Source organism: Scophthalmus maximus, chromosome 3, assembly GCF_022379125.1.
Source record: "Scophthalmus maximus strain ysfricsl-2021 chromosome 3, ASM2237912v1, whole genome shotgun sequence".
NCBI lineage: Eukaryota > Metazoa > Chordata > Actinopteri > Pleuronectiformes > Scophthalmidae > Scophthalmus > Scophthalmus maximus.
Genome location: NC_061517.1, coordinates 3,300,661 through 3,328,575, shown reverse-complemented (window position 1 = coordinate 3,328,575; position 27,915 = coordinate 3,300,661). Strand labels below are relative to the sequence as shown.

Sequence of the window (27,915 nt, the reverse complement as noted above, 5' to 3'; positions counted from 1 at the left end):
TCAGTGTGTGTGTGTGTGTGTGTGTGTGTGTGTGTGATGATGATGGTGTGTGTGTGTGTGTGTGTGTGTGTGTGTGTGTGTGTGTGTGTGTGTGTGTGTGTGTGTGTGTGTGTGTGTGTGTGTGTGTGTGTGTGTGTTTGATGGTGTGTGTGTGTGTGTGTGTGTGTGTGTTTGATGGTGTGTGTGGGTGTGTGTGGGTGTTTTCCCGGAGCAGAGCAGGTCACTAAAGTTTAAGTTGTTTGCGAAGATAATAAACTGTCCAGTGTAAAAACAGAAAAAAGGAAAATGAACAGTGTGTGTTCAGTTACTGTAGCAACACTTCCTATTCGTCATCTCCTCATCTCCCGTTTCAAAGACCCTAAACCACACGTCACTACACGACACACTTATTTCCTCTTTGAGAGGCCGACAGGTGTGAACGTGTGCATTACTGAATATATGCTCTTTATTTCCCCTTCGCTGCTCATATGTCAGGCAGCTTTGATGGCAACACAGGAAACACGACAGCTGCACAATCTCAGAATGAAGTGAGCGGTGGACGCTGAACGCGTATTAGCTGGTGGTAAAAACATCCTGCAAGCGATGCATCGTAGTCCCGATGTTAATACAACACACATGTGACTGTTTTGTATTAACAAGTGGTTCTGTGTGTGTGTGTGTTTTCAGTGCTGCTTGTAAAATCCATCAGATCTAGAATTAAGCTGCACATCTGGAGGGTTTCATCAGAATGAAACCGAACCATTTGTAGGTTCTTTTCTTGATCTGGTTGTTTCTTCTCGTCTTTCTATAGTTGTGAGGGACATCTTGGTTCTTCGCCATTGTTGTGAGGACATTTCGAGTTGGGGTTAGGGCAAGGATAAGGATTAGGCCCAGTGTGTGTGTGTGCCTGCGTGCGTGTGTCCACAGATTGAACATTCAGTTATTAAACGAGTTCCTCTTTTTTGTGATGGTTTTATGATGTTTGACAACAGAAAGTCAGATAAGGAACCACTTGCCAATGTTCCGTCGCTTCCACGGCAGGCTGACACACGCACACGCACACAGAGGAAGAGATTAGACGTAAAAAAAAAAAAAAGACATCTGAAAAGGTTAGGAGAACTGTTTTGTCCAACCGTTATAAATCAGCGTTCAGATTTCAGTTGTTGTCAGAGATCGACTGACTGAAAATATAATCCATCACCCACCTGCTTAAGCAAGATATGAAGCAACAGGTTGTAATATCTATCTGTCTGATTAGGATCCAAGATTCCAATCGGAAATTACAGATAAATTGTGACCCACTTTTTGCAAAGTTGGAGTAATGAACGGCAAAATAAGCTCGTTATTTCGACGACAACAGCTAAATATGAAATGGTGAAACATTGTCGAGGATTTGTGTTAATATCTGCTATTTTTGTCACAAGAATATTGCCCAAAAAATGAGTTTACCCACCACCCATACATCCAAGGGTCAACGACTGAATCTCTACTATATAAAAACCCCTGACATCTGTGAGTGTGCGCACAAAGACTCGTGAAAGTCCTCAAATACAATAGCAGGAAACGTCTCGGTGCCACATCTCTATAACACACCGTGGCCCCAGTTTGAACAACCCATTGCACTGAACTGCAGCAGCTCCATATTTCAGTATTCCTCCAGTAAAATAAAGGCCCCAAGAACCAAAGGATTTGTGTGCGGAGCGTGCACGTCTGCACCACATCCACAACATCCCCTCCCGGGTTGGAGGCAGGAGATTGGCGACAGCAGCGTCTTCCTGTCTCCGAGGAGAGGAAGTGGAGCGGGATCAGCCTGTTCTGGACGTCTCCTCTCTTTTTCCAGGAGGATTCTAAACAAATGAAATGACCTTGTGCACACTGGACGGCACAGGCGGCGCCTTGCCTCATGTCAGAGCGGACCAAATGTGCACGGCCCTCCTGAACGCTCGGCGCTGTGCAGCAGCAGGCTCCGAGGCTTCAGGAATGCTGCGACTTTGTCCAAGACGAGAGAGGATGTTGACTCAGCGAGGGTTTTTTATTCTTTTTTCCAAGAGCCCGGCTCCCGGAAAACAGAGAGGATGGAGCCCGGTGATACTGTGATACTGTGTTCCCAGAAAACATGATTGCAAGGATTTTGAAATTCTCCAGTATAAGGAAGATGGCATCATCTTCTTCCTCTTGTTTGCTGATGACCTTCAGCAAAGTCACAAGCGACTGACCGTGTTAAACTGACCTGAGACTGATGCAGGAAGTCGTCTGAACTGACTTTGTGGCTTGGTTGGTTTGCAGCCTCAACTTAACTTAACTTCTGTGGTGGAATAATTCCTTGTCTGCATGTTAAAGCAGAAATAAACAACTTTTTGGCCAAAACTTGCCACGATGATGTTGAAAACTGATTGCACGCTGTAAAGGCGATGGAGAAAACGACACCACCCGTCCTGATATTGGTCCAATAAGACTTTGCTTTCACCGTTTTATTCTCTTGGCCACCAGGACGCATTTTTTGGGGCTGGAAAACTTACGACTCGAATTACATGCAGTGTGTTTTTCATTAAGTAACACAACCAGCTACTTATTAATACTACTAGACGTTTTCACTCCAGGTTAATTTGTCCAAACTGTAATTTTTACGGATGTTTTCCTGCTTCGGACAGTAGCCCGGCTGCTGGCGTGGAGTTAGCCACGATGCTAACGCTGCTGCTAGTGAACGTTAGGAAGCAGAAAACAAAGTAGGAGCTTTGGTGAACAAACTTCTTTATTCTTCCTCCGTTATCTCCAAAGAGGTGTTGACAACTTCCTCAGGAGCTCTGAGGAAAAGTATCTTGCGTCCTTACCGGCGTCTTTACGACAGTAATACCACCTGGAACCACTAGGGGGCGCCACAGTTGTCTGTTGCCTCTTTAATTACTGAAGCTAAATGTCGACCCGAGTGTTGTGGAGTTAGCGTGGGGGTCCGCAGTCCTTGGAAAATGACCTCCGTTGTCCAGCTGGCACCTTAATTCCTTACAATAGGTCCAGTCAATAATAATAATAATAATAATAATAATAATAACTCTACACACAATATTATGTACTGTATATACTTCAAAATCTGGTTCTATACAGTAAACACACAGGTGCATTTATATGATGCTGTTCAGAGTATTTTCACTTTCGCCCACACACACACACACACACACACACACACACACACACACACACACACACACACACACACACCTCAGTCTTTCACTCTCATTCCAAGAAGATAGAAATGACTCATCATCTGTAATTATCTCACACACACTTCATTGTGAGATCTTTTTTTTCTCTGTTGAGGGGGACGGCGACACGAGAATGACGATTATGAAAGGAGACGCTGTCTGAGCTGTGTGACCTCACGTTGTTGAAACTGCTGTAATTGATCAACCTTTTTTCTGGTGGGAGAGGAGGATGTCTACGTGTATGTTGAGGCACTTTGTGGTTTCTTGGCTGTCGCGTCGTCTTCTTCCTCTTCCTCCTCTTCTACGTCTTCCTCCTCTTCTACGTCTTCTTCTTCTTCTTTTTCTTCTTCTTCTTCTTCTCCTTCTTCTTCTTCTCGGCAGGCGAATGCATCTGGCAGCGTGTTTCCTCGTTGTAGATCGAGTCAGTATAGAGCCACGCTCGTTCCGATGCTCAGAGTCAAAATAAACTCTTTGGTTCTCAATCTTCAGCCCCTAAAGACTTGTAATTTCCACGTGACTCACTCGCTGTTTCATCTCGCAGTCTGTTCAGCGGAGTCTCATGGGCTGAATTTACCTCCAGAACAGACAGTGACTGTCCTCTCCGCCTGAGATGGCGAGGGGGGGAATTCACCGTGATCAGAAAAACGAGAGCAAACATAAGCACAATGCGGCAAGAGCCATTATCCCTTTCCAGCTGAATGGCAGCTGTGGTAGTAACAGCTGACGTTTTCCCTTCCAGCGCTCTACAACTTTCCTCAATCCCCGTCCCAAAGTGACAACCGAGGCTTTGTATTGTTTGGGGGATTTCACTTGCATCAATACAATCAGAGCGCACACACACACACACACACACATTTTATAAAGTCCCCCTGCTTCCTCTTAAACAACTGGCTCCCGACCTCCAACAGGTCCAGGAAACTTTGAGACAATAACGCCCCTATTTCATCCACAGCACTGTATCTGGAAAAAACAAGAGGAAATTCATTGAAGAGAGAGAGAGAGAGAGAGAGAGAAGAAGAAGAAGCAAAGGGGCCAGAGTCAGCCAAAAGCCGAAATGTGTGAGTCACAGATGGCGACTGTCCCGGGCCTGGAGAGGAATCAAAACAAAAAACGCACCAGCAGCCCCATCGCGGCGGCCGCCGCTGCCGGCCTGAGACGAGATGCTGGTTTCGGGGAATTCCTGGAGGTGTTCCGCGCTGACTCCCGGAGATTCTGGCCTGGCCGGGTGTATTTTTTTTTTGAGGCCTCGCGTGATGCTTCCTGAGTGTTTTTCCTGCGAGACCTGGGAAAACATTCTTTGTTTGGCCCCTCGTTCCCCCCACCTCTGGCTCCGGTGACCACGGCCACGACAACAGCCCCCACCCCCCGGAAAAACCGAAGGGAAGGAGTTCCAAAAAAAAAAAAACGAGATGTGAATAATCGCAGAGGAGCTTCCTGTGACCTCATTGTTGTGTTCTGATTGTTTTTCGTACAATAGGGGAAAGTAACTAAGAACATCTACTCGAGTACTGTACTGAAGCACAATGTATATTTCTCTTCAGCATTTCTATTTCTATTTAATATTTCTATTCAAAGAGTATAATAACAAAATAGCACACAGTGTCGGCTATTACGGATTTCCATGTCTAGGTTTTGGGACCCCTTGGCACATTTCCGAGTGTCCATGAGTTGTTAGCACTTCTGCCAAAGAGACATTTCCTCTCCCAGACTTCACCGATGGTTTCACTTAAACATCAGTTTGAGGTCCAAAGAGGTAAGAGCATCCAAAAGATTTCATAAAGAAGAAAAGATTAGAGAGAAAGAAATAAAAAACCTCTCTCTTCTCCCATTAATCATGTTACATTCTTCTAATGTACATTATATATTTCTATTTAATAACATTTCAGGTCTGGTTGGAGCAACTGTAATGAAATCCAATTTCTCTGCGGGGATCAATAAAGTATTTTTTTAAATGTGATCCATCGACCTCTCGGGTTTCCTCTTGTGACCCTTCGACCCATCGAATCTGCTTTTCATACTTGAAACATGATTTTCCTGTCAATCATTCTGACTTCAAAAAGAGTTCGTTTGGAGGACTTTTCATATCTTTACATTGTTGTATTGGTCTTTTGGTTTTTTTTAAACTTTTTTTTATTGAAAATCGCTCTCTTGAAGAGACTTAGCGAAAAGATCTGTGTCTGGTTAGCTTAGTTTAGCTTAGCTTAGCGCAAAGTCTGGAAATAAAGGTAAACAGTCCGGCTCTGAAAACTGAAGTGTAAAAATGACAATCCATGGTTTAAACGAGGATCAATTACCTGCTGGACTACGAGCAACCGTCAAACCTTTTTTTTTAAATGAATCCTTTTTTCCTCTTTGGACAAATTCAAACCCCCTGTTTTCCATTGTTTTCATTCTTTGCGCTAAGCTAACTGGCTGCTAGCTAGCTAGCTGCAGCCTTAACTAATCTCATTTAACTAAGTGAATGCGTGTAAATCTCAAAAGGTCAAACTCTTCCTTCAAGTAAATAAGCACTGCTTTTTTTCTTACGTGATCAACAGTAACTCAATAATCCACATGTACAGGCCTGAATTGTGTCCACATACTGTCTATGGTTGTAAAACACGTGTCCCTGAAAATAAACCCAGTGCTGCAGCAGCCCAGTGTCTGAGGTCCAGTGTCTCTGGTCCAGTGTCTGTGGCCCATTGTCTGTGACTCAGTGTCTCTGGTCCAGTGTCTGTGGCCCATTGTCTGTGACTCAGTGTCTCTGGTCCAGTGTCTTTGGCCCATTGTCTGTGACTCAGTGTCTCTGGTCCAGTGTCTGTGGCCCATTGTCTGTGACTCAGTGTCTCTGGTCCAGTGTCTGTGGCCCATTGTCTGTGACTCAGTGTCTCTGGTCCCGTGTCTGAGGTCCAGTGTCTGTGACCCAGTATCTCTGGTCCAGTGTCTTTGGCCCATTGTCTGTGACTCAGTGTCTCTGGTCCCGTGTCTGAGGTCCAGTGTCTATGACCCACTATCTCTGGTCCAGTGCCTGTAGTCAAGTGTCTGTAGTCTAGTGTCTGTGGTCTGGTGTCTGAAGTCCAGTGTCTGTAGTCCAGTGTCTGAGGTCCAGTGTTTGTGACCCAGTATCTTTGGTCCAGTGTCTGTGGTCCAGTGTCTGAGGTCGAATGTTTGTGACCCAGTATCTCTGGTCCAGTGCCTGTAGTCAAGTGTCTGTAGTCCAGTGTCTGTGGTCCCGTGTCTGAAGTCCAGTGTCTGTAGTCCAGTGTCTGTGGTCCCGTGTCTGAGGTCCTGTGTCTTATGACCCAGTATCTCTGTTCTAGTGGCTGAAGTCCAGTGTCTGAGGACCAGTGTTTGTGACCCAGTACCTCTGGTCTAGTGTCTGAAGTCCAGTGTCGGTGGTCCAGTGTCTGAGGTCCAGTGTTTGTGACCCAGTATCTCTGGTCCAGTGTCTGTGGTCCAGTGTCTGAGGTCCAGTGTTTGTGACCCAGTATCTCTGGTCCAGTGTTTGAGGTCCAGTGTCTCTGGTCCTGTGTCTGAGGTCCAGTGTTTGTGACCCAGTATCTCTGGTCCAGTGTTTGAGGTTCAGTGTCTGAGGTCCAGTGTTTGTGACCCAGTATCTCTGGTCCAGTGTTTGAGGTTCAGTGTCTGAGGTCCAGTGTTTGTGACCCAGTATCTCTGGTCCAGTGTTTGAGGTTCAGTGTCTCTGGTCCTGTGTCTGAGGTCCAGTGTTTGTGACCCAGTATCTCTGGTCCAGTGTTTGAGGGCCAGTGTCTCTGGTCCTGTGTCTGAGGTCCAGTGTTTGTGACCCAGTATCTCTGGTCCAGTGTTTGAGGTCCAGTGTCTCTGGTCCTGTGTCTGAGGTCCAGTGTTTGTGACCCAGTATCTCTGGTCCAGTGTCTGTAGTCACGTGTCTGAGGTCCAGTGTCTTTAGTCAAGTGTCTGTAGTCCAGTTTGGACAAGTGTCTCTGGTCCAGTGTTTTGTAGTCAAGTGTCTGTGGTCCAGTGTTTGTGGCCCAGTGTCTCTGGTCCAGTGTACGTGGGCAGTCGATGAGGGAGGAATGTGAGAGTGGGACGACTCAAAGGGAGACATTCTTGTGTCCTACAAATGGGCGACAGAAAAGAGTTTGTCCTCCCGGGGTAACAAAGACCTGAGCACAAGGTCAGAGCTCATTATTCAGGAGACGCTGTGATGAGAAGTCTCTGACGACAGGACGCTGTCTTCTTGCGTCACTGTCACTTAATGTAATCTGGAAGGAAAAGCTATTGTTCAACACCGACAGCCACAAGCGAGTTTATAGTCTGTGGTGTCACAAACATGAATTCTAGTATCACTAGTGATCTGTGGTATGTGCCCGTGGCGCTTATAAAGATTTGAACGCAATTTTTTTCAGAGAAATTCAGAAGCCCACATGTAAGATGTATAGATCATTTACACATTCAAAGATTTAAATCAACCCTTTTTTCATTTCTCAGGGTCTCGTCTCTGGTAAAAGTACCATAGCTTGAATCTCTTTTTTATCATATGCCTGTATCCCATATCAAGTTAACAAAAACATACAATTATTGATTATTATTTTTATTCTGTGTGTCATGTGTTTCATAGTTTTTCTTTCTTCACAAATGATGCATCATTCTAGTTGTCCCTGCATTTGTGTCTGTAAGCCCCTGTTTGTTTGTTTTTACTACCAATCTTTTTTTTTATGATTATGTAATGCATTATGTTTGGTTCCTGGCGCAAATTAACTAAAGCTGCTTGTTTCATTGCTCGTTTTGCTGATGTAACTCAGCAGGTGCTATTTAACCAAAGTAGCCGCAACCGAGCAGATGCAAATCGGTCTTTGAAATTCAAAGTTTTCAGCCTGGAATGACCGATTCTCCTCCTGAGAACGGCAGGTTTCTGTCCCGTCAGCCCAGTTAACGTCACATTTCACGTTGAGATGCTGCCCTCCAGTGTTGAACCAGTTCACCGACACGTGAGCTGTTCAGTACAGTCGTTCCTGTGCACATCAGTCGCAGGAATCGAGGTGAATTTCGGCAGGTAAATGGAGAAAAGTTCTATTTTCAACACTTTGATGTGTTTTTAGATCCAAGACAAAGATTCAAAGGCTTCATTCATCGCATGCCCATGAAAAGGAAGCATGATGAAAACTAAAAGATAAATTCTTTATAAATGTAACACAAGAATTAAATTGTTGTATATAAATTCAATTCATGTCACATCTGTCACAGCTGTAAGTGTTCCTGCACTTTGTCCCTGATCTTCTCTCGTCTACCTAATAAATCCCAAGGTTCTGGTTGTTTTTAAACGTTGTTGTCGGTGGTTGATTTAGGTCAGTGGTGGAGTGACGTGTAGGCCCCACAGGGCCCCCCAGTGGTGGGGCGTGATAAACAGCTGTAATGTGAAGGGGCTGTGCAAAGGGTTCACCAGACAAGCAAATACAAAAAAAAAATTAGCAAATTCATATTTACTCGAGACGAGTGTAGAAGATCAAATTAGATTTTTTTTTCTGAGCGACGTAAGGTTGCATTGTCTTGAAATGATTTCGGTCAACCGCTTGTTTCCAAGGTCGAGAAACACTCATATGACACATATATGACACTGTTTACTGTCCCATCACATGACTTGGCTCTCACACGACCCACGTCTCCTCTGGTCTATAGTCTTCTTCACTTCAAGTGGGACTTCTTGTTAAATTATTGTCTATATTTTTGCACCAAGTGCATTTTTAAAAATTTTTTTTAAATCATAACCTTCACGGTGCTAGAACTTGCAGTACTGTTGTGTTAGACCGATTAGTTCGGGTGTCTCGAATGAACCGCCAACTGGTGTCCATGTCATGGTCTTGTGTCGCTCCACCAGATGGAGCATGAGCAGTATGTGACACATCCGCCCGTTTGTGCAAACATCAGCAAAAGTTGAGAACTGACTGAAGTGAGCACAGACATAATGTCACTTGTTGTTTATGATGGTGAGGTAATACTTATAATAATAATAATAATATATTATATTATATATATAATATATAATATATAGCGCTTTGTAAATATAATATATTTACAAAGCGCTTTTCGAGTAACCAAAGCGCTCATACAAAACAAGACAAAACAAGGAAAAAGGTGCCAGTCGACGCAGGTATTTTAAAAAACACAGAGACCCGGTGCTCGAGTGGAACTAAAGGACAGTGACCTCCGCTTTGGACAGAGGAGGTTGTAATATTCATGTTACCCCCATGTAAAATATGATCCATATTTTGAGATGGGAAAGAGAAACCTGATAAGGACACGGAGGCGACTCAAGCCCTGTGGAGGAATGTGGGAGTGATTTCAAAACTGTGTCGCGTGTCTTCGGTCAAAAAAAAGGGTCACACGGAGGCCTTGTCATGTTTTCGTCATTGGTACACACGCTTCTCCAAATATGTTCTTTCCATGTTCTGTAAATTCTACCTTTTTGCAACATTTTCCTTGTTGTGGTATTGTCGGGAGCATACAGCGTGTCTCTGACTCTTTCTCCTGCTTTTCTCATATCTGATTTAGGTTTTTGTTATGTAGTTTCCATCAAATGACCATGACTTGATTTCTATTTTACATCCTATAATTTACATCTTCAGTAAATAAAAAAATAGATCAAATTAACTACAGGAAGATGAAGTTAATTTCTACAGGAGATGAAGTGTCATAACCTGAGGAATCTGTTAAAACCATTCCCAATATATGCTGTCCTAGTTATTCCTCGATTAAGAAATATGTTCGAGCATATAAATGAAATGACAAACTGCTCTCAAAGGATATGATGAACTTTATTTTCACTATTAGTAAACATAGTGACAAATTAAAGGGAAAAAAAAGCCCAGAATAAACGGGCAGACAAACACAATAAAATGGTCATGAAAAGGTTTGGGTCACCAGATCTGTACCCTGTTGAACACCTATGGCAGATTTTGGACCGACGTTCTCTCTCTCTCTCGCCCTCCACCGTCATCAAAGCAAAATATCTTTTGGAAGAATAGTGTTCATGCCTCCGGCAGAGTCGGTCGCGTCCACAATAATATATCTCGACAAATGTTGGATGGATTTCCATGAAATCTGGAACAGACATACATGACCCCTAGACGAGGGATCGTATTGACTTGTGAACCAGACTTTCCCTCTAGTATCAACATGAGGTTGGTATTTATTCTAAGTGAAATATCTCTCCAGCTTTTTGATGGATAAAATAAAGCACTTTTTTTTCGCAGCATCGCAAAGCCCCGAGTGTGTCTGTAGACTTTGTTTTCTTGTCAATGTGGCACGGGAGGCGGGGGGAGGCCCCGGACCCCCGACCTCCGGCATGGGAGACGGAGGCTCTTGCAAGGAGGCTAAAACCCATGGGCTCTAGCGTTTGTAGCTAGAACGTCTCTTAAGGTGTCTGGGGAGTGACTCGCCTCCCCCCCAAAACGTCACTCCCATCCGGGTCAAGGCACCAATGTAACGGGCGGTGGCGTGGAGCCCCTGACCTCCATCTCCCTATTCCTGGAGGTTCGAGGCCACAAACCCAAGTTACATCCACATCCATCCAACAACAGCTGGATGCAGACGAAGTGACACATGCTACCTTTGTCAACTCATCACTCCCAACTGTCCTGATTGTTTAACGGCTGTTAGCAGTGTGTCGTAAAGGTTGTTGATTCAACTTAATGGTCATTACTGACGCTTGAGGGTTCTGATCTTTGCTATATCGTATGACCACAATCACACATCAATGTAAATGAGGTACTAACGCTTCACCACTGAACTGAGTCAAGTCATCTCGAAAAAAGCTGAACCCTCATGCCAGCATTTATCGCGGCGCCGTTGCAGTGCATGACATTACTCCATGGCGTCTATATTAATAAAACACACAAGGAAATCGCTGCAGAGTCACAGAAACACGACTTCATCTCATGTTGCACGCAAACAAATTCCCACCTTGCACCTAAAACCATTAAACCATCGCCGCGTGGCGACAGTTTCACTTGAATGCATGTTTCAACCCTTTCACCCTTCTTTTCTTTTTTTTCTTCTCTCTAGACGTTCCGCTCACTGAGAGAAGCTGAAATATATTTTGGGCGCAGCAGCACACGAGCGGTGTCGGTGACACAAATGTATCTGAGCTGGGCTGCAAGCAGACGGAGTAAAGGAGCCGGTGTCGCTTGAAAGAGGAGCTGAGTGATGTTACCACAGGTTAATGATATTCCAGATGAAAAAATATATATCCATCAAATTGTCTATTGTTTTCATTAAGCCCAAAACAGAACAATAGTATATAATATTAAATCACTTGCGAGAGTTTTTGTGATGACAAGAAGAGAACAGGACAATTAATAACTGCACCTGAACAGTGGAAGTTTGGAAAAAGATGCAAAAGCGCTGCTGATAGCATCATCTCTGTACCTCATTTACATCTTTATGCAAACTCCCAGGGACCTACTAGACAACTGACTGATGATAATATAATAATAATAAAAATACATTTTATTTGTTTAATGTACTTATTATATGTTCAAGAGTAGAAATTAAAATCAGTGTCCCAAGAAACGCCCTTTTAGGACGCACACATTTTGTATACTGAACAACACTGAGCCTATACATCAACAAATGGATGTAGAAGTACAATATAGCTATAAATAAAATAAAACAAAGTGTGGCAAAATGGTCAAAAAAAGATCAAATGAGGTGGCTGCAGTGAAAATATGCTGGTGAAAATTGAATAAAGGAAATAGCAAAGTATTATTACATTTGCTTTATTTAGTATGATTTTAACAAAAAAAAATTAGATAGAGCATTATATAACTAATTAGATGAAATTGTAACATGTACTAACAGTAATATCTGATGAAACACTCTGAAAATGGCGCTGAAATCTCACCAGGGTCACACAGGGACGTGTTTTTCGGGGGGCATGAGCGAACCTAAGAACAAGAGTGTTCTCCGGCACAATGACAAGCTTCTCCTCGACACAAAAATAGCTCTCTGGAGGAGCAACAGGTGGCGGGCGGAGAGATGTGCCCCATGCACATGTGATGATACATAACAGGAACGTGAGTGCGGACGTGCATGCGTGTGAGGACAGTTGGACATGTAGGCCACATCACACGCTGGGAGAAAACATATGTCCAGGGGAGGGATCCTGAGGAGAAGGTGTGTTTGCAAATAAATAAGTTCCTAAGTCACACGAGTCAGAATTTGTTTCATCGCGACAGGACAATTTTTTAGGAGTGTTGGGCACAGACATAAATATATGTCATAAATATACATAGATTGTACTACTGCACTACTTCCACTATTAATATTCTTGTAAATTCTAAATTCTTATTCTCTATATTTTAGTAATTCGTTTATTTTGCACATTTGTTGGTATACAAGTTGTATATATTTTGTGTGCTGTGTGAAACGTGCTGCTGTTACACCGGAATTTCCCGGCGATCTATCCATAATGACAGGACCACCAAACAATAACCAAGCACTTAATCTGGAAAACCTGCTGACTCATGCAAATATCCAATCAGCCAATCATCAAAAAATGTATTCAAAAATGTCATCTTGGTAACTTTGTAGGGGCCAGGCGAGCTGGCTTTTGGGTATTTATGAAACTGCAGTTCTCCTGGCACAACAATCGTCTTGTGTTTATTCAGAAGCACTTTAGGCCTTTTCTGCTGATGGAAACATCTTGTTGACGAGAGAGGTCAGCGGAGAATGGCCGGTGTGCTTGAAGCCGACAGAAAGGCTACAGTTACTCGGGTAACCACAAAAATCTCAGACCACCCATCTCAGAAATAACCAACAACATCCGACCATGGGGAGGACGAGCGACAACAGGTTCTCCTCCTCTCCGCCAGCCCAGAAAGCTGAGGCTGCAGTGGGACACATGCCGCTTCGAGACCGAACTGGGAAAACGTGGCCTGGTCACAAAACGTGAAGTCAACGGGGAGTTCGGAGCAGAATCTCCAGGTTTCCAGCATCTTCTTGTCGAGAGCAGGAGGAGGCCCGTGGTGACTTTGAGTTTACTTTATCTCTGACCGTATCAAATCATTCAACACTATTAGTTTTAGCTTCTTGTAAGCATGAGTGGAAAACTGCTGGATTGGTGCGATACGTTGTTCTTCCCACTTTCTGTGCAACATGTACATTGATACCATGACAATTATACCGCGGTGCGCGGATTTGCTGTTTGTTCATTTTGATTAAAACCTTTATACCTGGAAAAACTGAGTTGGTTTTTTTTTTACAACTGTATCAACAACACACATCAGGACTTTCAGTCTAAAGCCTTCATGTTGTGCTTTTTTCACCCCTGCAAAACGCCCCATAAATTTCCATTTCGATCGACACGGTTTAGCCCTCGAACCCATCACTCTGTGACAACTGTCAATCAACATGTCAATAATCCTCAACTGTCCTTAAAAGTGAAAAGAGCCTTGTGTTGTCACGGCAATCCGATTTTATCTTATTTATAAAATAATCTCAATGGGACCAGGGCAGACATTTTTCTTTTTTTTTTTTTTATCTTGAAAATATCTCCAAAACAGATGCAGGTACTTTTTAATTATTAAATCATCTTTTCTATGGTACCGATCAGATACAGCACAATTTTGCATCATTCGGCTGCATAAGAGAACAGGAAAAAACAACAACATCAAAAAAAAGGTTTCCTGCCAGAAATATATATATAAAAAAAACAACAACAAAAACACATCGTCTGACTTCCTGTTGTTTTTTCCATTTCAACAGCAAAACCATATTAGAGTAAAACAAAGAGAAATCTAAATCTATGCAGTGATGTGATAAAGGACTTAAGATACAAACTGAAGAAATTAAGTTTTATTCTGCTGGATAAAAGTTGAAGCGTGTGTGTGTATGTGTGTGTGTGTGTGTGTGTATGTGTGTGTGTGTGTGAGTGTGTGTGTGTGTGCGTGTGCGTGCGTGTGTGTCGGCGGCTCTCCGCGTCAACGGAATCCCGGAGTGCGTCATCCGACGGACTGTTCTCTAGAGCGCGGGCCGCGATTGGCCGCAGGCTGGAAATCTCCCCGCCCACCGCGCGGCCTTGTATGGAAACATTCTCTGACGTCACGGGTGCAGTAACACGCTGCCGGTATAAATCCGCCGCCGGCTGGGAAGCGGTGATGGTGACCGACAGTCGATCGTGGAGCGCGGACAGATAGACACTGTTGTCAACGGTCCTGAGAGGTGAGAGAACATTATTATTATTAACCATATGAATTATCATTAATAAGGAGAAAAACAAAGTAAAGGCTGTTAGAAATCTAAAAGTATTTAAGAGAAGTGCACTAGAAGTAAAGATGCAATGAGTGACTGTTAAAAATGTGTTAAGTTCAAGCAAAGTGCAGTAAACAGGAAAAAAACTAAATCAAATTCATCTTTAGTTTGGAACCACAGTTTTTCCAGCTACCTTGGCATTTTAGGGAGAATCCACAAAAATCTATATTTACAATAAGAACTCACTGCAATCACACCACAGACATTATGTAATTTTGTTACGTGATGAGTGTGAAGGCTCAGGTGTGCAGTGCGCAAAAGTGTCAGATACATGTAGGGAAAGATTAATGAATGAATGAATGAATAATATGACAAATAATGCCATAAATCAATGAGAATGAAATGTTTTAATCCATTAGTTACCTTCTGAAGCAGCACCAGTTTTCCCCGGTACACTTGCGTACAGGTTTTTTCTACATGTAGCTTGTTCTGAAGCATCTTGGAGAACCCTGCCCCGGCTTCTTCTCTGTGGACTTAGTGAAATCTGAATGTCTCTTCATGTGATTCCAGACCCATGATGTTTAGGTCTGCGAGTTGCAGGACTCCGTGTTCCCCTCTTGTCTAAATATAGTTCCTTATCACTGTGGCTCTTATGTTTTGTTGTCACTGCTGTAGTGCAGAATGAATTGGGGATTAATCAGACGCCTCCCTCATGGCGTGTAGAGTGACGGATAAGAATCTAAAGTGCTTTTGCACATTAATGTAAATGATGTCAGAATGAGATTACGCTGTGGAATAATTTCAAAATCCAAGTTGCCCCGGGGTTTTCCAATTTAACTCCTGCTTTATGTGTTGGCGTCTTGTCCCGTCTGAAAGGCCATCCCACATACTGTGGCTGCACATGTGACATGTGCAGCTGACCAGAAATTTATGATAAGATTATTTCAGACTGTTGCTATGAAGAGCAGGGAACTTTACTTGAGTTCTCTTCACTTTATTTAAACTTTTAAAACTTTGTTTGAGCGAAAGTGGGAATTTGCAGCACTCAAAGATCTATATCAGCTGATGTAAGGAGGGTCCTGCATTATAACCCAATCTCCAAACTCAGACCACCATATACAGTAGGAGATCTGGGTCTATATAATATTCCAGCGCAGAAATATTACACATTGTGCACAGAGGAGGAGGAGGGGCAGTGAAGGTCAGGCTGCTCATTTTCACTCTGTGAACACATGGCAGGTTAATAGGCCATGACTTGAAGTTTTAAGATAAAGATCTGAACCACCATCTCGTTTGGCTCTGACATTTTCATATCACTGCGTCTTTTTCAGTCTTGCAGCCATGACTTGCATCCACGCCCAGCATGGATCTCAGCCCTACGAGAACAGCCTCGGCAGCTCGGAGCTTCACAGCACAGACTTCATCTCCAGGTTGGCGGTGGACATGAGTGGCCCAGGGGACCACCTCTCTGCACCGTCCCTGCCAAGCATCAGCTCGCTGGTGGGCACTCCGGCCTCGGGCGACTTCGACGCCTATTCGTGCCAATTCACTGCCGCCCACGCCGCTCCGTCGTCAGGCCAGGAGACCACCTTAAAGCTGGATGACCTCCAGGTTTACGGCTGCTACCCTGGAGCGTTCACGCTGAGCTACCCGGACGAGGTCCTCTCCCCCGGCGGGTCCGACTGTTTTGGCAGCTCCACGTCGGCCTCGTCTCCTTCGACCCCTGGGTTCCAGGGTCAGCAGGCATCCACCTGGGATTTAGCCTTTGGCTCATTCTCACCCAGTCCCCGATACTGGGCAGTTGAGGAGACCTCAGTGCCGCACGCACCCTCTTTCTTCACATTTGGCCCCGGGTCTTTGGAGGATTTGGGTCAATCACATTTACGAGATCAGGACCTTTTCGCTTTGCCCCACCCTCACCACTCTGCACTGAGCTTCCCTGCCCTGTCGATGGAACAGGCAAGTAGCCTTGACGACAGGGACCAGCTGGACGTAAGCTTATCACCAAAGTTAAAAAGCCCAAGTGGAAACGAGGGCTGCTGCGCTGTGTGCGGCGACAACGCCTCCTGTCAGCACTACGGGGTTCGCACCTGTGAGGGATGCAAAGGGTTTTTCAAGGTATTTAAATATGACTTCTCTATTCAGATAAGAGGAGAAAAACATGTCATCTGATTTAATGTTTTGTGTCTTTTGAGACTGTATTGGAAGCAATTCCTCTTTATTTTACAGCGCACTGTGCAAAAAAATTCAAAATACGTTTGCCTGGCCAACAAGGACTGTCCTGTTGACAAGAGGAGGCGGAATAGATGCCAGTTCTGCCGTTTCCAGAAGTGCCTGGCTGTGGGCATGGTCAGGGAAGGTGAGTACAGATCAAACCCCAAAAGGAGCCACTGTAGAATTATCAAGAAGATACAGATGAAATGAAATTAACACTGATGTCTCCACTTTTTCCAGTCGTGAGAACGGACAGTCTCAAAGGACGGAGAGGTCGCCTGCCTTCCAAGCCCAAAGTCGTCCAGGATGTGACGACCGCGGTGTCTCCGGTGAGCATGATTGCTTCACTTGTGAGGGCGCACATCGACTCCAACCCTGACATTGGGAAGCTTGATTATTCCAAGGTAAGAATTAAAGGAACCACATCACCTTTGCAATGACTGATTGCTCAGTCGGGCGTCTGTCTGAACATCTCCGCTGCAATTTCAGTATGAGGAGACGGAGGTCAGCCCGAACCAGAAAGAGGACGCCAGTGACATCAAACAGTTTTATGACCTTCTCACGGCCTCCATGGAGGTGATCAGGAAGTGGGCGAAGAGCATCCCAGGTTTCTCCGAGTTCTGCTCAGAAGACCAGGAACTGCTGCTGGACTCTGCATTTGTTGAACTCTTCATCCTCCGTCTTGCGTATCGGTGAGTGCAGCTTCCTGCAAAAACCTTTCTGACAATCCATTTAGATGATCAACACACAACTGACATGATCATTATTCAGTTTACACATCCCGGAGACGTCTGATAACTAAACAATGTAATATTTCTTTTTTTCCCAAAGGTCCAATCCTGAAAAGGACAAGCTCATCTTCTGCAACGGGTCTGTGCTTCACAAAATGCAGTGTGTCCGAGGTTTTGGCAACTGGATTGACTCCATCTTGGACTTTTCTCAAAGCCTCCATCGCATTAAGCTTGACGTTTCCTCCTTCTCCTGTCTCACGGCCCTCGTCATAATCACTGGTAAGAGCCTCAAGCAGACATTTTGCTTTTTTAGTTTCTCCCTTTCCTATAGTGCAAACGTAAAAAGCCCAAAGTCTGGGGTAAAGGGAGCTCCTCTCCCTGACAGAAAAGACTGTTCCTGAAGCTCCTGAAATGCCTTGTCGGTAGTCCAGACGATAATTCTTGCATAAAGTATGTCTAGCGACTAGGCTAGGTTAGGTATGAACCTGAATATGAACAGAATATTTCTCCTTTAACTTGTTTTTTTATTACAATGTAGAATGAATCTTGTTTCAGTGATGGGGCAGAGAGGTTGTCCAACTGTACATCACGGCAGAATAAACATAACCACAATAAAAGTTTACATTTAAGGCCAAGGAATTGTTTGAGCGTTGCCAAATCAACCCTGCCAACACGTTGACATTAGCATTGTAGAATTCAACTATAGATTGTTTCGTTTAAAGATTTTCCAAATCCTCAGCAGTTATAGTCAGTCAGATGAATGTGATGTCAAAGTTTACGCGCTCATCTGCTCAACGCGTCTCTTCCTTTCCTCTGCAGACCGACATGGCCTTCAGGAGCCAAAACGGGTGGAGGACCTGCAGAACCAGCTCATCACCTGCCTGAAGGATCACGTCTCCGGCTGCGGCTCCGACTCGTTGCGGCCCAATTATTTGTCCAGACTCCTTGGGAAGCTGCCGGAGCTTAGGACTCTGTGCACTCAGGGCCTCCAGCGAATCTTTTACCTGAAATTAGCAGATCTTGTTCCTCCACCACCTATTGTGGACAAAATCTTCATGGACACGCTCCCGTTTTGAGTGTCCGGCTGGAGAGTGGCCACCTGCGGGATGACATCTGGAGTTTTGGTTTTGAGAGCCAAAGAGAACAGACTTGAGTGCTCGTACTTCAGGTAGTGTGAAGAGAAACTGCAATAGGTAAGGAAGTAAGAGTAATCCTGAGGGATTATGCCGCTACACAGGAGAAGGGCTACTACTCGATTGTAAAGTGAATGTGTTTTGGATGCAACTTGTATTTGGGGGGGCATCAAACAGTGCCCTCACTAGTTTGGCGTCCCAGGACATTTGTGTGCTCCCCTGATGGAAGTCAAAAGGCCAGCTCATGGACCAAAGGACGACTGTTTACGTACAACACAGTGCCATTAATGGAAGCATCTCTGACGGAGGGAAGATGACTGCACTTTCTCAAAACCTTGCAAACTGAATAAAACACATCTACGCCTTCATTTCAAGGACGTGGAGGTTTCTGTTTGCAATTTGGGTGACTGTAAACTGCACTTAAAATATGTACAAAAGAGCATTATTGTGACTATTTTAGTTTTAAGTGTTAAAAAAAAAGAAATCCGTTTCAGTCAAATATACTTTCTGATGCTGTGACTCTACACGCATCTGAAATATGAATCACTCAGAGCTCCTGATTGGTTTATATTTAACACTGCCTTACTGTATATTTGTTGATTTAAAAAAGGAAAAAGACATAAGTAGGTTAAACCTTTAGACATAATCGAGTAGTATATCATTCATGTATCATGAATAGACATTGAGCAGCTAACACACTGTGTAAAAACAGTGTAAAAAGTATTTTGAATCTGTTTTGAGCCTGTTCATGTGTTATTGTCACGTGACCTGTGTTCTGCGTTATGTTATTTTGCTTATTGTTTTTACATTCTAAGAAGTTATATTCACTGCAGCGAAACATTCATTAAATGTGGAACTGGAAATTTCAACCTACTTTGGTCGTCTTTGCCCAGAAGTGTTAAGTGTCTTGTCATTGAGGTCGGGACAGCAGATTTTTACTCTAGTGAATTGTAAACATTGAAACTTACTTAAAGGGTGATGGATTTTTGGAGGAGGCTCATCTCTCTCTGTTGTGGTTGTTTCAATGATTTCGCTGCTCTGGCCGAGACGCAAACTCAGGTCCTCCGATATGGGAGTCCGATGCACTAACCATTCGGCCAAAAAAATGCAGAGTTGCAGCGCCATCAGCCAGGACGTTTCTTTAGGTGTCGACTAGTGATGCTGTGTGGTGCGGTCCACACCATTTTTTTGTTTTCGATTTACGGAGCCTGGGCTGCGGTGTGGTGCGCACACAAAGGCGACAGCTAGCGGACGATGAGGAAATATTCGCTGATTTTTACAAAACGTGTGTTGCTTTAGAATCGCTTACTGCCCCTTTAAGGTGTCGGGGAGTGATACTTACAAACTGCACACACGGTGATGTGAGGTGCAGTCCGCACCATATTTTTTCTTTGTTTTCAATTAACAGAGCCTGTGCTGCGCCGAAAAAACAGAACCGTCAGCGAGTGGACCGTGAGGCAAACATTCGCTAAATTTTTACAAAACATGTATGGGTTTGAAATTGCTTACTGCCCCTTTAACTTTATTTCCTGAGTTATAATTAGTTATATCAGTCTACTGTCGTTGTACAGTTGTTAATGTGCCAAGTGTCCTGCTCCCCCAGCAGCCTGCGAGTCTGAGTCAAGTGTAACATGTACTTTTGGCTAACAGATTAGGACATGCCCCTGAAAAATTTGTCTCCTCCTCGTCCAAATTGCCTCCAAACTATGGACTGGTCTCATTTTAGATGCCGGCAGAATTCCCAGTCCAGTCTCAAGTGACCCCAGTCCTCTTCATCACTGTATAACGCCACACCCTCACATGTTCGCATGTGTGTGGAAACGTGAACACTGCTCGAAGTCAAAATGTTATGGAAAAGCCGCTACAAGTCAGCGCAATAAAAGATTATTATAGATGATAGGTTATAGATTGCTTGTGGGCCTTTATGATCCCCGAGAGTTTTTACGATTTTATGAATTCTATAAGTAGCTGATGTCGAGCATCAGCCACTCTTGCTGGTAAAGAAATCAGTTTCTCATTTTGTGGCGTGACAGCAATAGGTCTTCTGTACATATCTCACAAATGCATCAAAGTCAGCAAATGTGTACAATTTCTGAGTCTATTTACTTTTGTCCCTCCGACAGATCTAAAAGCAGAACTCATTTTAGTCTCGGGCCCGATTGAAACATGAGCCAGTCGAGCGTCTTAATGACCTGAGCCATCCCTGCCCCGGCAGTGAACCCTCCCGTCAAGGTCACAGAGATCTTTTCCTCTCGTCATGGTGATACAACCTCAGAATCAGCTGGGCCCGTTCAGCAGTTTCACAGAGTATTCACGGATGTCTTTAACTGCTGTCATTTTACGAAAGGAGCAGGGGCGTAGCACCAAATTCTGGGCCCTATACATAAGCAGTCTCTGTGGGCCCCCCGCAGCTATGGTGCTGATTCATTTACGATACTGTGTGTGTGTTCTAATAGTAACTAGCTAGCTAACTCCTACTGTATTCATGTAGTAAAAGTTACAGTTAGTTAGCTAGCTAGCTAGCAATAGCAGCTGTGTCGATCTCAGCTAGGTAGCTGCTAGCTACTGCAGAAAATACCACTGCATTTTCTTAATCGGCATTCAGCCCCGGGTCAAATGACTCCGCAATAGACCCGGGTAATAATCGGCTTCACCTCCGATCGGCATTGATGTGAACGTCACACCCGGGTTAACGCGCTAATTTGCGCAATGACGGAGGCAACGGAGGCTCGTCTCCTCCGTGGGTAACTGCTGTTACCTCACCAGCTCCGACCGAACTGTAGTAAAGAGTCCTCTCGCCTCCTGGCATTCATCAGACCCTGGTCTGCTCGCAGTGTGAAAGTGGCCAATTGTCGACCTGCGTTTAAAAAACCAAGGTCTACACGTAGGGTGTGAAAGTAACACCCAATTGGGCCCTGGGTAGGCTGTCCCCTTCTCCCCCCCCCCAGTGCTACGCCCGTGGAAGGGAGTCCAACTGTGCGGAAGCATCTGGATCCGTTACTTTTCTCCTCTGTTTTTTTTTTTTTTACATTTTTTCCCTTGATATACATTTAACTAATCTGTAGCTGAAGCAGCAACCGGCCAGTGCCAAGGCGTCTCTTGAGTTACAGATTTTTCAAATTGTGCCTCTGTTGATGTAATGTAATGTGATATCAGGGTTTCGAAGACTTGACAACCTGTCAAGTGTTGGGACTTATGTAATTTGCAGCAGTTGGATCAAGTCAGCATTATTCCGATTTCAGAACTTGGCCCTGTGTGGCTGATGTCACATCGATAACGACGGTACGACTGAGACCTTCTCTGATCTACAGAGCCCCGTCTCAGTGGAAACTTCGAGTATGAAATGCTATAGCAATAATGGAGGATCACAAGCTTCGGACAGAGTAACAGGATAAGTGGTCATGCAGTTCCAGAGCCCCGACTGCCTGGCTCACATTTTGCAAGACTCTTACATCTAGATGGGAACACGAGACCGACGGAGAGGCGTTGGTTTCACTCGCAGGCAACAAGCCCGGGGGTTTCGAACGGTGTGTCCAGTGTGACGGGTTTCATAAGAGTCACATCTCAATGAGAGAGAAGCAGGCGCATATCATCTCTTTCCTGTGTCCACCGTACTTTTCATGCTGTGAAATGTAACGGATGAGCAGCAGGAAGCTGAATCTAAACTTGAACATAATTTCCTGTTGAATGGTGAGCCCGCAGAGTAAGCGGTTTGTAGTTTACTCAGTCAAAAAAACAACATAATTTATCTAATTATATTATTTTCTAAACCTCCCCAGATTTCAGAGGCCCTATGTTTGAATATTCTCACTGCAACAATTCCTTCAGACTGATTTAAAAAGTTCTGAGGTATTGTTGTGCTTACTTCCAAAGGCATTTGCTCATAAATAAGCAGACTTATTGCTAAACCCTTGACTTAAACATAGTTTTAACTCATTTGAAAGCCTAACTCTTAGTCTTTCACCCAAGCTGGAAATGTCAAAAACCAGTTATTCTAGTCGTTGTATATCGACCACCAGGCCCTTACTCTGAATTTTTATCTGAATTTTCAGACTTTTTATCTGAGTTGGTGCTTAGCACAAATAAAGTCATTATAGTGGGTGATTTCAACATTCATGTGGATGTTGCCAACGACAGTCTTAGTTCTGCCTTTAATTCTCTCATAGACTCAATTGGTTTTACTCAACATGTAAACAAACCCACTCACTGTTTTAATCACACCCTCGACCTCGTTCTGACCTATGGCATAGTCATTGACAATCTTATAGTATTTCCTCAAAACCCTCTGTCCGATCACTACTTAGTTACATTTGAATTCTCCATTATTAACTTTACTGAATTTGGAGAAAAGTTCTATTACAGCAGGTGTCTATCAGAAAACTCCAAAGAAAAAGTTCCTTCGTTACTTACTCCACTGCCATGTGTCGATACAGTGCAGGATAGTTATCAAAACTCTACTCCAACACAAATTGATGATGTTGTTGATAGTGCAGCAGCCTCACTATGTTCCACACTTGACATTGTCGCCCCTCTGAAAAAGAAGACAGTCAAACAGAGGAGGATAGCTCCATGGTTTAATGCACAGACACGTGCTTTAAAACAGACGTCACGTAGGTTAGAAAGGAAGTGGCGTTCCAATAGTCTAGATGATTCCCACCTAGACTGGAAAAAAAGTTTAATTACATATAAGAAAGCCCTCCGAAATGCCAGAACCAATTATTATTCTTCACTAATAGAGGAAAATAAAAACAACCCCAGGTTCCTCTTCAGCACTGTAGCCAGGCTGACAGAAAGTAAAAGCTCTACTGAACAAACTATTCCTCCAACTCTAAGTAGCAATGATTTCATGAGCTTCTTTACTAATAAGATTATTACCATCAGAGAAAAAATTTACCAGCTTATTCCCACTAATCGCACAGACACACTGTCCTAATTTATATTTAGAATGCTTCTCCCCTATAGATCTGGCTGAGCTGACTTCACTTGTCACTTCATCCAAGTCATCAACCTGTCTTTTAGATCCTATTACATCAAGGCTATTTAAGGATGTATTACCTTTAATTAATAATTCCATATTAGATCAGATCAATTTATCTATATTGACAGGCTATGTACCAAAGGCCTTTAAGGTGGCAGTAGTTAAACCTCTGCTCAAAAAACGACTCTGGACCCAGATATCTTAGCTAACTATAGACCCATATCAAACCTCCCCTTTATCTCTAAAATCCTTGAAAAAACTGTTGCTAACCAGTTATGTGACTATTTACACAGGAATAGTCTGCTTGAAGACTTTCAGTCAGGTTTGAGAGAACATCATAGTACAGAAACAGCACTACTGAAGGTTACCAACGACCTTCTCATGGCATCAGAGAGTGGACATGTTTCTATTCTCGTCCTTTTAGATCTTAGTGCTGCATTTGATACCATCGATCACAAAATTCTGTTAGAGACTAGAACACATTGGGATTAAAGGAACAGCACTAGAGTGGTTTAAGTCCTACTTATCTGATAGATTTCAGTTTGTTAACGTTAATTACCAATTTTCCATTCATACAAAAGTGAGACATGGAGTACCACAAGGTTCTGTACTGGGACCGATACTTTTCACTTTATATATGCTTCCTTTAGGCAATATTATAAGAAAACACCACATCAATTTCCATTGCTACGCTGATGACACCCAGCTGTATTTATCTATAAAGCCAGATGAAACTAATCAGGTAGACAAACTTCAGGATTGTCTTAAAGACATAAAGGCCTGGATGACTTATAATTTGTTACTTCTAAATTCAGAAAAAACTGAGGTCATTATACTCGGCCCTACACACCTCAGAGAAACATTATCTGATCATATAGTTACCTTGGATGGCATTACCTTGGCCTCCAGCTCTACTGTGAGAAACCTTGGAGTTACCTTTGACCAGGACATGTCCTTTGACTCACACATAAAACAAGTCTCTAGGACAGCCTTCTTTCACCTGCGCAATATCAAGCACATTAGAAACATCCTATCTCAAAAGGATGCTGAAAAACTAGTCCATGCTTTTGTTACTTCTAGACTGGACTACTGTAATTCATTACTGCTGGGATGCCCCAATAAGTCTGTGAAAAGCCTCCAGTTAATCCAAAATGCCGAATCACGAGTTCTGACAGGAACTAGAAAAAGAGATCATATTTCGCCAGTGTTAGAACCTACAAAGCCCTTAGTAATCAAGCCCCATCATATCTTACAGAGCTCATAGTTTCATATCATCCCAATAGATCACTTGTGGTTCCCAGAGTCTGTAAAAGTAGAATGGGAGGCAGAGCCTTCAGCCACCAGGCTCCTCTCCTCTGGAACCAGCTCCCAGTTTGTGTCAGGGATGCAGATACCCTGTCTACATTTAAAGTTAAACTTAAAACCTTCCTCTTTGATAAAGCTTATAGTTAGAACTGCTCAGATGTTTAATAAACCATTTCTTTATTATGCTGTTATAGGCCTAGACTGCTGGGGGAACTTATATCATGAGCATCTTTCTCCCTCTCCCGTTCTCTCCTTCTCCCTCTCTCTCTTTATCTCCCTCTCCTTCTCCCACTTTTTTCGATCACTCTCTCTCTCTCTCTGCCCCCATGTATCTACATTACATGTCACTAACTCTGTTTTCTCTCTCTCCTAGTAGATCTGACCCCAGAGCTGCAGGATCCAAACCCCTCATTATTATTATTACTATTATTATTGTTATTATTAATAACATCATTGTATTTATAAGTGTCAGTTTTCACTAATTACAAGTATCAGTCTGGTAGAAATTAAAGGAACTGTTATACAACCCCCCTATCCCCCGATATGTTAACAGTACATGTCACTAACCCTGTTTGTGTTTTCTATCTCTCCTAGTGTATCTCTGACCCCAGAGCTGCAGGACCCAAACCCGTCATTATTATTATTATTATTATTATTAATATCATCACTAATAACAACAACATAATTGTATTTTTTAATTATAAGTATCAGTCTGGTAGAGATTACAGCGGCGGTTGTACAACTGTCCTCTCTCTCTCTTCTCTCCTACTGTCTCTCCTCCCACCCTCTTTCTGCCCACCTCTCCTCTCTTCCTCCTCTCTCTCCTCACCCCAACCGGTCGAGACAGATGACCGCCCACAACTGAGTTCGGTTCTGTCAGAGATTTCTTCCTGTTAAAAGGGAGTTTTTTTCTCTCCACCGTCGCCAAGTGCTTTGCTCATTGTGGGATTTGTTGAGTTTTCCCTGTAATATTGTAATATTGACCTGACTATGTAAAGTGCCTTGAGACAATGTATGTTGTGATATGGCGCCATACAAATTGAATTGAATTGAATTGAATAAATCAAAGCATAAGACAATAAGTAACTGATATGCTGGTGGTGCAAGAGGAGAAGTCCGAAAAAATAAACAAAAATTAGTTTAGGACTCGTCTTCGGGAATCCTTGAGTGTCTGAATAAATATAACTGGACCATAATGTACAAAGCAACATCATGCTGTATTGAAGAAGACTTGAAACTAGAGATTGAACCATAAACTCCTCAGGAAAATGTTTTACTGATGTGGTAAATCAAGAAGTTCAGTCATTAGACTTCTATAGAAAGAGAAGTGGAGTCGACCTATGCTGGTCATTCCAGAGAAAACCAGTTTAAGGCACTTCAGCATTGGCGTCACTTTCTGAACACGTTGACTCTAAAGACTTTTACATGTCTATGGTCATGATGCATTAAAATACTTTCATGAAATAGTTTTTGTAGTCTTATACGTACATAATTAGGACTTGATTTGAGAGTGGTCAAGACAAAATCATATTGCAGAAATATTCAAGAAATGTCAAGGCTGAACACTCACAGTTTTTAGAAATCCGAGGACATGCAAGGAGACTTTTTATCAATGGAAACCTCCTAAGACAATTTGACATTTCAACCTCATCCCCACATTCTGCATGTTGCCTTCCCCGTCCAAAAGGAGTCATATCTCATCCTTGCAGAGGGCGACAGAGCCCCCAAGTCTGGACACTTCCAATAATAGCCACGACTAAAATAGAGACTCATCACATGAAATCAATAATGCCACTTAGATAAGACAAGAGGTGGTGCAGGACGCCCGCTCGCTGGGATTATATCCTGGCACTCGCTCCTCACTTTAAACTCACTCCTACAGTACCGATGTTCTCACCTAGAGCTTTCTTTAAGTCAATCAAGTCAACTTGTACTATTCCTGCAGAGGGGCCATATTGAGAACATGTTTGTATTTTTAAATCAGGAGCCGTTTGACTCAAAAGGAGAGAATCAAATTAGAAATTATTAAATTTCCAAAAAAAAGACTAAGAAGTAGGCAGAGGAGAAGTCGGTGTCTCAGGTTGCTGCTCAAGTTAAATATTGACGAGTAGTGCCAACTAGTGGCCATGTGATGACACGTTTTAACGGTTGATTCCTACTTGCTATGGAAGACTAACACATATTTATTTTTTCTTATTTATTGCAGTATATTATGCAGCGGTCTTAATATAGCCTACTTTCATTTTTCCTAAATCATTTTTTTTAAATAACTTTTTTTAATTACAATATATTGCTCCAGAATATTTGGCATATTGCTTTGGAATACTATTACCTACCTTTAAATTTTATTTTATTTTTTTAAACCCGTGCACATCCTTAGGTACAACACGAACCGCTTTCACACACTTAACACTTCTCACCAGGAAACATTGTACTTAAATTAATTTCTGAATTCCTCAACTAAAAAAAAAAATTGTGTAATTGTCATTGGTGGTCATTCCCAGAGGAAAAATGTAACTACTAAGTACAAGCACTGTGCCCAAGTATAATTCTGAGCCAAATGTACTTGTGTGCTACTTCATAATTCCACAACCACTTAGGGGCAAATTATTGTACATGTCAATCTATATACTCATCTGACGGCTAAAGTTCCTAGTTACTCGACAGATGAAGATAATTTCATACAAAATATATCATCACCTTTGAAATTGTGATTCACTTGTTCCATGTCGAAACTGTAATTGAATCTTGGCCCGTGTATGTTCTTTAAAAAAAACGCATGAATAAAATCAGTACAGGACTTTTCCAATTCTCCATTTGTTTCATGTACTGTATCTTACTTTTTAGTGATGTCATGTGAGCTCCACCTCAACAAGTGTAAAATGCTGCATCAGTATTATTCTAGTATCATCTATATCACTGGGTGACAGGCCATTCTGTTGTACCTTTACTTTGATACTCCTCAGTTCATTTACCTGATAAAACTATTTTGAATGCAGGACTTTTATTTTGTAATGAGGTATTTTTTTACATTAATTCCTTAGGGATTTGTGTACTTCTTCCACCACTGCTCATTCGTGACCCAAATTATAACTGCTCACATTACCCAATAAGGGCACATTATGACACGTGATTCTTTTCACCAACCGACTGAGGACACTAAG

At 43.0% G+C, this 27,915-nt stretch overlaps 1 protein-coding gene across 1 annotated transcript; it reads left to right on the top strand.

The window, feature by feature from the left end:
* Positions 1–14,279: 14,279 nt before the first annotated feature.
* Positions 14,280–19,337, top strand: nr4a1 (nuclear receptor subfamily 4, group A, member 1). The gene is made up of 7 exons (XM_035646253.2): positions 14,280–14,360; positions 15,722–16,508; positions 16,620–16,749; positions 16,845–17,008; positions 17,094–17,296; positions 17,436–17,614; positions 18,155–19,337. Exons 2-7 carry the CDS (start codon positions 15,732–15,734, stop codon positions 18,409–18,411), a joined length of 1,710 nt encoding a protein of 569 aa, XP_035502146.2. The 5' UTR covers positions 14,280–14,360; positions 15,722–15,731; the 3' UTR covers positions 18,412–19,337.
* Positions 19,338–27,915: the final 8,578 nt, after the last annotated feature.